This window comes from Olea europaea, unplaced genomic scaffold, assembly GCF_002742605.1.
Source record: "Olea europaea var. sylvestris unplaced genomic scaffold, O_europaea_v1 scaffold1869, whole genome shotgun sequence".
Lineage (NCBI taxonomy): Eukaryota > Viridiplantae > Streptophyta > Magnoliopsida > Lamiales > Oleaceae > Olea > Olea europaea.
In genome coordinates, this window is record NW_019236481.1 from 44926 (window position 1) to 55731 (window position 10806).

Sequence of the window (10806 nt, forward strand, 5' to 3'; positions counted from 1 at the left end):
TCAAGCCTTGCTCCACTCAAGCATTCAAATCCTTGCCCCACACAAGCACTCAAAGTCTTGCCCCGTGCAACCACCTCAACCTTTGCCCCGTACAAATACAACTCAGCCCTTTAACCCAAGCACGGGACTGAAGACACATTTCCCGAGTAGAATACTTGATTAAACCAGAATTACACGATTGCGTAATTCATTTCCTAGAGCACGTTGATCTCACGACCCTCGACCATGAAGAACTCATACATCAGGATTCATTATCATGACTTCCTTGGGATTGGTAGTTTACTTAACGTCGAGGTTCATTAATTATGTGACATCAGGATTGTTTCATTGTGTACGTCGAGACAATCACTCACAATACATAAAAGACAATATGGTCTGACAAAATTCTCATTCATAAACTTGAAACTTTTACATAGCCATTTTTTTGTTACAAAAAGGAGCTCGGGGGTAAAACTTAAACTAGGGGGCTCGGGGGCCTTTACAAACCCTCTAGGCCATTCTCGACATTGTCTTCATTGATGCATGCCACGTGTCACCCATCAATGTCATAGGTCATCAAACACCATTTACATAAGGTACAAAGATCCTTGAGTACACTTCGCTCAAATCTTGAGGCCTCTGGTTTTCACCTCGAAATCTAGCAACCTTCACCTCGACCTCTATCAATTTACATATTGGTGATCTCGAGCATCCTTCACCTCAACCTTAGTCTGCACTCATCCCTGAGCAATCTGCATCTCATCCTAAAACCTGAGCATTATAAACAACATCCTTCAGTCTCGAACATAGATGGGAGCCATTGAAGTGTAAAATTCATTTACTACTCAACCACCCACAACTCGGGGCTCAAGGTCATAATAACTTCAAGCACTCTCTTTAGGAAAGAATATCCTCGAGATCAAGTTGTCAGGCTCAATACTCGAGCTATTCAACCTGATATTCGCAGGCCTATCCCATTAGGACGGGGATTATTGCCTAACCGAGCAAACAGAGCAATGGTCATTGCCCCCAAAGCGAAGTGGGTATGAGAAACACAGTCCTCATCTTGCTATCCACCTCATTTAAAGTTAATTTCAAATTTAATTTTTTTATCAAACAAAAGTAAAAGATTTATCAATTTTTAAAAGAACAAGAGTTGTTTTTAACAATAATAATAATAATCACTAACTAAAGACATAAAAAAATAAAAGCAAAAATTACAATACACAAAATAAATAAATAAATAAACGGAGAAGTGGATCTATCCCAAACCACTTTAACTGGGTATTAGGGCAGGGCAAAGTGATAAAAATATTAGACGAGGCAGATGACGAGAATGGCCGACCCATCCCATATTCGTCTCGTTGACATCCCTATTCAGGTTTGAGGTCTTTGGACATCTCATGTCCCTTCCTACCCCCCTTTGTCTATATATAAGTTTCCCTAATCTAGAATGACTCAACTACCACAGTTTTTGTGCCATCCAACTATAACAGTCTTACAGTTTCAAAAAAACTCTAATGCCAGCTTTTACAAAACTATCACCTCTTTCAAGACTTTTAAACATAGAACGCATTCAAGTTATCCAATCCTACTAGAATTGCACTGCCTAACTCTATAAATATACAAGTATTCGACTCATTACTTAGGTACACTTTAAATTGATTTAGTTAATAAGCTCATGCTTATATTTTTCCTTTCACTAACTTAAGCATCGAAGAGACAACCAGGACACACCCCGATGCCTTTATTTTAGGTTCTAGAGGTCTCATTCATGCTCAAACTTTGTCATCTAGCTCGGGTATCCATAGCTCAAGCTTTGTCATCGGGCTTGGGTTACAAAACTTTTGTTCTTACTCAAACTTTGTCATTGGGCTCAGGTTACGAAAGTCATGTTTGTGCTTATTCCCAATCATCAAGCTCAAGTATTCACAGGTGCAATTTTTTATAGGATCACTTAATATATCTCGATTGTAACAATTAAGGCCACAAAACCGTAATACAATGACATGTATAACCATTAACAAAACCTCAATGGAAGGTTCAATATTTCCATCCTCACTTTTAGGTTGAATGAGGAAGTTTTACATCATATGAACAGGTGCATAGCAAATATAATTTACATAAGGATAAACATGCAAATCACAAAGAATTATCATGCAGTAATATTAACCAAACTTACATAGGTTCAGTTAAATATTAAATGTACACAAGTTCAATGAATAATTGGAGCACTTCCAACCCAACTATGTTATATCTACACTATGCCTGAATTGTTAGCACGCATACTATTTGCCAGGCTTGATTGCAAGGGCGTGTCGCTAGTGTATTCGTGCATACATTCACAATTATCGAAAATACACAAGGTCACAAGACATTTGGGTCCATGATAGTTTGTTCAGCCATAACAAAAATCACAACTTCAAATATTGTTACATAGTACATCAAAGCAAAAGGATTCCAATTTCGCGTCTTAAATGAAATGAACGAACTATAATTGCAGTATTTTATGAATTCGATAGTTGCTATTTAATCGTTTGTCACGGGAAAACAGATCAAATGTATAAAATTAGAGCCTCAATAAATACGGCATTTGATATTCAGTGACATAATTTTCCAGTAAATGGGACTTACAGCAGCCACCATTGAGGCACAAATTTAACAATCTGCAACTGGAAAAGCAGATCCAATCTTGTTTCCAAGACGATAGCACTTGATATTTACAGGGTACGGGCCAAGTTCAACATGGTTTTCTTCCCTCCCCAAATAGAAACATAGGGTATAGATTGCAACTTCAAACTCAGGGCTCACTCCAATCAAAGTGCTTGAGACTGACTTCAGAACACCATCCCATTCAAACTGAATTGTAAGTAACTGTGTCTCCGTGTCAGGCTGCAATACAAGACAAATAACAAAAGGAAGAGAGCATTTAATGTACGTTCTTATAAGATAATTTATCAAATAGAAGATAAGATCATTGTTATAAATACGTCAAAGATTTTACAAATTTAAATGTGACCCTCACCCCCATCCCCACCCCAAAAAAACTACATCTTCAATTTCTTCCAAGCAAGTATGAATTTAAAACACGAATGTTTGTCCACAAATAGGGGTTATAACTAGGGGTGCATATTATTAAATTTGTATACGTATATGAATTAAGTCAAGAGAGTAATCCAGAAACAAAGCAAAAGGCTAAACGATTCAACATAATTGCATGAAAGCACTACACAAGAAAGATGTAAATTGTACTTCAGATTCCTTGCAGGAGTATCTTATGGTGATGCTTCTCCAATTGCTACATCTCATTTTGTACTTTTTAGTTTCCCTAAATATTTATCTAACTTCACCTTGAAATAATGGACTTCTGCATGGAAATCTAAACTCTGATTGTGACTCTTGTTCACCAAATTACGCTACATAATTCAAATAATCTAGTTACAGGAATTGATAGCGTGATCCTTTTAATATTAAGAAGTAAATAGTCTCTCAACTTCAAAATGCCAACGTAGAACCTTATATTTTAACTATATGATTAAGTCCTCACAGGTTATTATTGTTTATATACAGTCTGTTTCCTAACATTTCATCCAAGTTGAACTGCCATGGGACTAACTAGGATGGCAAGGCCTCCTTATATATTGGAGCTAACTGTTACCCCCATAAAGATTTATGACACCACTACCCTAAGTATTTGGATGCCAAGGTTTGAGTGGAGTAAGTTTTATGTGTATATATTTGTAAATATGGCGCAATGGTGGTGGTCTGGCTAGTATACATACTAACTTCGATAAAGAATTTGATGCCATTACCCTAGTATCTGGATACTGCTTTATTATTATTATTATTATTATTATTATTATTATTATTATTATTATTATTATTATTATTATTATTATTATTTTTAGTCAAACCATCATTGCCCAGGCGAGAGTTTTAGACCTCAGCCCAGGGGTTGATGGAGGGTTCATGATGGAGATCCAATTAGATATATTGTTTGAAGACCTTCCATGTTTAGATTTTTATGGAAAAGTAATTAGGGTTTATTTCATAGAGTTCTAGTATTCTATTAGATGTTTCTTACTCAAATTAGAATAGTTTAATCCTTGTATAAAGGGACTTATACATTGTAATAGTCGATTACTGAAGAAAATTATATTTCTCTCCTCCAATTCCTGCATCTATCATCTGGTTCTTCTCCCCTTTCTATCTCCCTCTCCTCCTCCTTCCCTCCTTTCCCCCTTCTCCTCTTCCCCTGTTTCCCCTTCTATAATTTTGGTTCTTGTTCATTGCGTTGTACGACAGTATGCCATTTTCCCTTACCTTGTATATTAATTGAAAGAATTAGAACTTAGGGAGGGTGAAATTCCAACCTTACCTCTAGAAGTACAGAAGTAATGGGCAGTGTAGTCTCATGTATATATCTCTGTAAATATGGGTGAAAGTGTGGCTTGTCTAGTATACACACTTGCATGCCGGTATTTGAACGTATGTAGAAACTATCAGGGTTTGTTCCTAGTGGAGTTTGTATCCGAAAAATTCTTAGCATCGTATTTTTGGCTTGAGCCGGTTGTACATTGGTAATTTCACTATATTGTTGTGATGGTTTTGACCAAGTTCTACTGTGCCACACTATTTTCAGTAAATGTCCAAAAATGTTTATAAGATAGATACATGAACACACACATACTTAGAAAGGGTCTTCACATGCATGCTGCACAAACATTCACAGAGAAAATGGGTAAAGGTAGAAAGCAAAGCAGGAGATAACATATTTGAAACGAAAGTTAACGTGTTACTGAATATCTAAATAAATGGGAAAATTGGTAAATAAAGTGATAGGCATGCTCCACATATTGAGGAATGAAAATGAACCTAGGGATATATGGTATGATACCGTATCTGACCACGGAGAAAATAGAATCTTAGGGAAATATCCTATTTTCACTTTCCATGTTCTCTACGTTCTCAGCAAACAAATCCAGCTACATTAAAGTAAAATTACTTACAATTGACCCATGCCTCCGCGGAAGAATGTATCCTTGATAATTCACCCTCCCCTTTGCCTCTTCCAAATAGAACTGCAGGAAATTAAGGTGCTCTTATTCCCATAGCAAAGGGTTTTGAGATTTTGTGAATGACAGGTAATTTACACAGTGAAAACAAATAACGAAAGGCAACTTGCTTGGAGCTACATCTAATTTCCAACTGACATACAATTGTCGGTGGTGCCAGGAAAAACATAGAAATGCAAGTCAAATTTAGGCAGTAACTGAATCGACTTCAAGACATACAGATTATGTACATGTAAAGTATGTGTTAATATGACATAGAATAGGGGGTAAAATTTCAACTTCTAAATCAACCTTTGACTAAATTTTTTCTCCTTTGACACAATTTAAATACAAGTCCATTTTGTCTTTGTTTTTAATATTGAAAATTCCAAAACTAAATCTTCAAAAAAAGCGACCTCTTAGTTTTATTCTTTCTTCCTTGTCCTCAATGGACAAATGAGATAAATGCAGTAACTTAGAATCTTTCAGTAACAAGAATCATATAGGGATACGATCTTTACATGTATAAGTTTCGTGTGGAGTGCAGCTGGGATTTTCACCAAATAGAGATTAAAATCAAAAATTAAATAAGCACCTGAAGCCAGTTATGAAATCCTGAAACTTCTTGTTCTCCATGTTGCTTGATTTCTCCAACAAAAACATGTTCGAAAGCAGAAGAAGAACCGGATGTACCACCTCGACCATAAAGATCAAACCAGAGGCTTGTCATCATCCTCTTAAAATCTTGATAATTCTCAGATACAATGCCCTTGGAAGAAAGATATCTGTGGAGATATTTGATTGGTGCAGTTCTACTGATCTCTTCGATAAATGCTGCTTGCTCTTGTCTCTCTTCAGGTGTTACATTTTCTTTATACCCTTCATGTGGATTATAGTTGTCCAGAAGAGAGCAGAAACGTGCAAAGGTGGGCCTCATAAATATTTCTTCACTCAACCAGGAAAACAGGCTCCCTTCTGCCATATCTTCCTTCTGGTAAACCTTCTTCCCTTCACCACAATCAATCTGATAGTCCTTGCCAGGTACCAAGCGGTTTAAGTCAAGTTCCCAGAGTTTGTTAAGAGCTTTTGAGAGATCATTAAGCTCTTCTCCAGAAGGTTCAATGCCAAAATCATACTTAACCTCACTAGAATAGTCTTGCTCATCAAGGGGACGTTTATAATTCTTCCACTGATCCTTGTGTGCCTGTAACAGTATGTTTCATGTATGGACCAGAAGAATAAGCTAGAAACACAAGTATAAGTTTGGACAATAAAAAACAAGTTTCAACATCTTATTTCTTTCATGTATTACAGGCAATAAAATCAGAGGATTCACAATGACAAAGAAAAGGCTGTCAGTACAGTACACATCTCATGATAGAAGCACTTGCAAACACTGGGACACAAAATTGGCACTAAATGCATTAGATTAGTCATGCTAATGTGATATATATAAATAGCCAGAAGTATGATATTGATATATTGTTTTCATCTATATACCATAAGTAGCTAATTACCAAGTTGCACCGAAAATTTGTACGACTTCAGTAAAATATATCTAGATATTACACATTATGAGAAATTAAGGGGGAAAAAAAAAAAGAGAGTCAAAAGAAACCAGAGACATGATAAGAGAAAGAACTAGAATCATGTTACTTGAAGAAACTTATAACTACCTATCCAATAGAAAACAAACTCTGATTAGAAGTCAATATCAAGCAGCTTAATCTGGGGAAGTGCCTTGATGCATGTTACGAAGAAGTGTTATCATAGAAGTTTACATGTAAGATTCGTTGTGAAATGTAATACTTCTTCCTAATGAATCTAATACGCAACTGGACTCAACGGCACCAACCACATGTCAAACTCAATGGAACGCAAAAATTAATCAAGACTGATAAAGAAAAACAACAAATAATTATCAGTACACCCGTTAGTCGTAAAGAAACCTTATAATGCTGTTTCACAGGCTTTTTGCCTACTGTCTCCCAACCATCATCAGCCTCCTTTCCCTCCTGTAAATAATCCACCCAAAAATTTTATGTTTGGCAGAAAAATTAAATGATCAGAAGTAATATGAAAATCAATGAAAACAAACCTTTTGGTTCCAATTGACTTGGTTATAATTATCTTGCCTTCTGTCATCATCTCTATCATAATCCTGATGCACAGCCTGAATTTCACGAGTTTAACACACTGCTGAGTACATTAAGGCAGAAAAAGGGCACAAAATCTATCTAAATTCATGTGAAATCTGACACAAACCCTTTTCAAAATTTATTTTGGGAAATCTCGAAAATTCAACAGTAGTTCATTTTTCTTCTTTCTTCAGATTATTTCCAAAATATAAAATATGATCAGTAGTCAGTACTGACATATAATGGCAGAGTACTAAAGCCAAAAGAAGTGAGAAAGAAATAGAACAATTAACCTTTGGGGGTCTCATTGTAGGCCGCGATTCACCAGATCTCCATTCCTCATTTCTCTCCTCCTCCTCCTCCTAATAATAATAATAATAATAATAATAATAATAATAATAATAATAATAATAATAATAATACACTTCACTTTTATTTCACTCTAATTCAAAGAATTTTAACAAATAAGTAAATATGAAAAAAAGAAAAAAGAAAAAAGGTAGAAATGAAATTTACCTGTCTATTGTACCCATGTCTATTGTGACGATCACTGCTGGAGATGGACTCATCATGATCATCATGTTCTCCAGACACAACCTGCGCATTTTATTGCACACCATTAAATCCTAATGGAAAAACGACGTTCATTCAGATGAAGAAGACCAGTGGAGTCAGTCCTAACCTGAGCCCATGTGGATCTTGACCGTTCATCGCGATTCCTGTCATCTTCTTCTCCTTGACCGAACGCCACATTGATTAAACCCTTCACCAGATCGTCCATTTCAGTGTATATAAATTTGTATATGTGCGATTTACAGAGAGGGCGAGCGTGGAACTGAGAAGGCGTTGAAAATTATTTATAGTGGCACTGGAATTGGATAAAGATAAGATAGATGGCAGGTAATGGCAGTTACGTGATTTTTGTAAAATTGATCACTCGTAAGTTGCTGCCGACAATAGAAGTGAGTGAATACAGTGTTTACGCGTGGTGCTCGTAATTGTGTCTGTGTTTTTCATGGAAAAATTGCACATTTTGTCACCAAGTTCTAAAATATGTGGCAAGGGAGTCCTCAACCTTTAAAGTTTTTTTGGTCTCTATAATTTCAAAACTAATACTCTTATATCAAAATAGCGTATAGTTCATAGTTTAATGAAAAATGTACATCGCATCTGAATTGTCTAGTTTGCTCTTATGCAGAAAATGTTCACACTCACTAAAGGAGCCAACACTCGGCAAGCAAGGCGGCCACTCGCACTGACTCCGTTAAATTTTAATTTTTGGACAAATTGCTCGCCATCCGCTCGAGCCACAAATGAGTGGTTTGCAAGATTTTGTAATTGAACAAGGAACACAGCACAATGCTTAAATAAGGCATTTTCATCATTGATTCATTGTGGACCTTAACCCTTTTTCAATCGGGACTTGCCTAAGCTGCCTAATCTATCCCAATCCCAAATGGCTAAAGGGAAAGATTCATAGTTAAGAGGTTAAATATCACTTATTTCAAAAATAAGAACAAAGGCATCAAATTTTAAAAATAAGATATTTATTAAAATATATATTAAGGTCACAGATCTATATTGGTCACAAGTTAACGATTTAGTTAGTCACATTATTTTTTGATCAAAAATCAAATTTTTTATATGTCAGGAATTATTTTACGGTTATAATTCAAACATTTTATAAGTCAAAATTTGTTCATCGATCACAAATCAAAAATTTATAAATCACAATTTATTTATCGATCATAAATCATAAATATTAAAAGTCATAACTTATCAAATTATCAATCACGTGTTAACAATTTTTTAGGTTACACGTTAGTTATTGTTCACAATTTATCTTTTTCATTGATTACATATTGTTTTATTGGTCACAGTTTAATCAATTTAATGGTCACATTCAACCAAATAATTTGTGACCACCACCAATACTTGCGACCACGATCTCACCACTACCTCCAGCAGCAGAACCACCGTCGTCCCCAAAACCATCACCACCACCTCCCAACAGCAACTCCGCCACCTTAAACAAATCAACAGATCATAGAAAAACACCATCACATCGTCGCACTAGATCCACCATCACTCCGACAGACCTATCGCAACCAACATCTCACCATCACGCAACCACTGCCACAACCACCACCACCAACGATCCCGCCACCAAAAAAAATATCACAGTCGCCGCCACCACCACTCCAACAACTAAAACAAATGCCTCACCGTCATCAATCACCTGTACCACCACTACACTGCAACCTACCACCGTACTGCAACCCTCTAGATCCATCACCATCACCACAACCATGCAGATCTGCTAGATCCACCACCACACCACAATTAACCACCGCACCTGACCGCCATATCACCATTATCACCACAACTACGCAGATTCGCCACCACTATGCAAACACCACAAAAAAAAATTAATTCCAAAATTATCACTGCCACCACCACGGCCATACCAACACCACTGTCGAGAAGGGATAAGAGAGAGAGAGAGAGAGAGAGGTGGTGGTTGCATAGTGTAGAAGCTAGAGAAATAAAATGAAATTAGGCTATTACTTTGTGATGATCTAGCACCATGAGTCTAGCCCATTTAAGAAACGAGCTATGGAAGTTTAACCCATTTATGATTATGAAAGTCCAAACCATAAGTTAATTAAAAGTTCAACAATTTAAGAGATTAAGTTTAAGTAAATTTGACTACAAAGATTTAATGAATAATTAAATTGTCTTAATGGTCATCTACATAGTATTTCATATAGACAACACATGTTCGAATCAACATGTAGATATTTTTATAACACTTTTTATATAAATTATTTTTTATGACTTAGAAACTCTTCAAATTCTTAGTTAAAGATCAAATTTAACAAATTTAAGGATAATACAACTCTCTCATTTAGTTTTTCATTAAAAATGAATGTTACAAGAAGAGGAAGGTTACTTTTTCATTACCCCCCTCCTCAAATCTGAATTTACTCTTATTTTCTCTCAAAAAATATACTTCATGTCAAGTAAAGTTTAAGGGAATATCAAGGGTAAGAAGAAGAAATGTTTTCTACACATTTTGTTTTTTTATATCCAAGAAAATTCAAGATATGTAGAGGTGCAAGTGTTTATTTAGTTTTCAAATTATGATTTTTCGATAAATGTTTGAATGAAATAGTACCTCCGGGTACGGTTTCTCGACATTACAATAGTTTGAATGATCATTCTCTAACTCCACGTGTTATGATAATGCTATAATAATTGAATTTTGCCGAAATCAATCTACGTGCGACGATATGAATCTAGAGTTCGAAATTTCTAATTTGATAACGAAATGCACCGATTATATTTATTGAGTTTCAAACTCATGGGTTAATTCCCTTTCTATATGTTGAATGGATTTCCTTGGGGCGTGAATCATGGTAGAGGATGATGCAACATGCCATGGAGAAAGTCGGCGATTTAATAATTTTAATTCGATCATGAAATGTTTACATTTGTTTCTTTTTATATGGATTTCTATGGACGTCATATGTGGAACTATTCTAGGAATATTTCTTCAAGAATAAGTTATGTTTGAAAGTAGATATGTGTTATAGAAGTTAATTAACAAAACACCATTTACAAAAAGAAAGGAA

General features: G+C 35.6%; 1 protein-coding gene across 2 annotated transcripts; it reads right to left on the reverse strand.

Annotated features, from left to right (window-relative positions):
- Nucleotides 1–359: 359 nt before the first annotated feature.
- Nucleotides 360–8062, reverse strand: LOC111378767 (poly(U)-specific endoribonuclease-B-like). 2 transcript variants are annotated; one of them, XM_023002001.1, is made up of 9 exons: nucleotides 7854–8062; nucleotides 7688–7768; nucleotides 7465–7533; nucleotides 7132–7206; nucleotides 6983–7048; nucleotides 5629–6237; nucleotides 4989–5060; nucleotides 2614–2871; nucleotides 360–750 (listed from the first exon to the last, which is right to left on the reverse strand). In XM_023002001.1, the coding sequence occupies exons 1-8, from the start codon at nucleotides 7950–7952 to the stop codon at nucleotides 2638–2640; spliced, it is 1305 nt and encodes a 434-aa protein (XP_022857769.1). In that variant the 5' UTR covers nucleotides 7953–8062; the 3' UTR covers nucleotides 360–750; nucleotides 2614–2637. The 2 variants fall into 2 exon arrangements, with proteins under 2 accessions (XP_022857769.1, XP_022857768.1); XM_023002000.1 differs by lacking the exon at nucleotides 360–750 and having other exon boundaries at nucleotides 2338–2871.
- Between the last annotated feature and the right edge of the window lie 2744 nt (nucleotides 8063–10806).

Bases quoted from the DNA above. Each gene is read 5' to 3' on its own strand.
- LOC111378767 (XM_023002001.1), bottom strand. From the start codon at position 7,952: ATGGACGATCTGGTGAAGGGTTTAATCAATGTGGCGTTCGGTCAAGGA. The intron at 7,207-7,464 runs GTTAATTGTTCT...CGTGAAATTCAG, and splicing joins CTACAATGAGACCCCCAAAG to GCTGTGCATCAGGATTATGA. The intron at 5,061-5,628 runs GTGCTTATTTAA...AATTTCCTGCAG, and splicing joins GATTTCATAACTGGCTTCAG to TTCTATTTGGAAGAGGCAAA.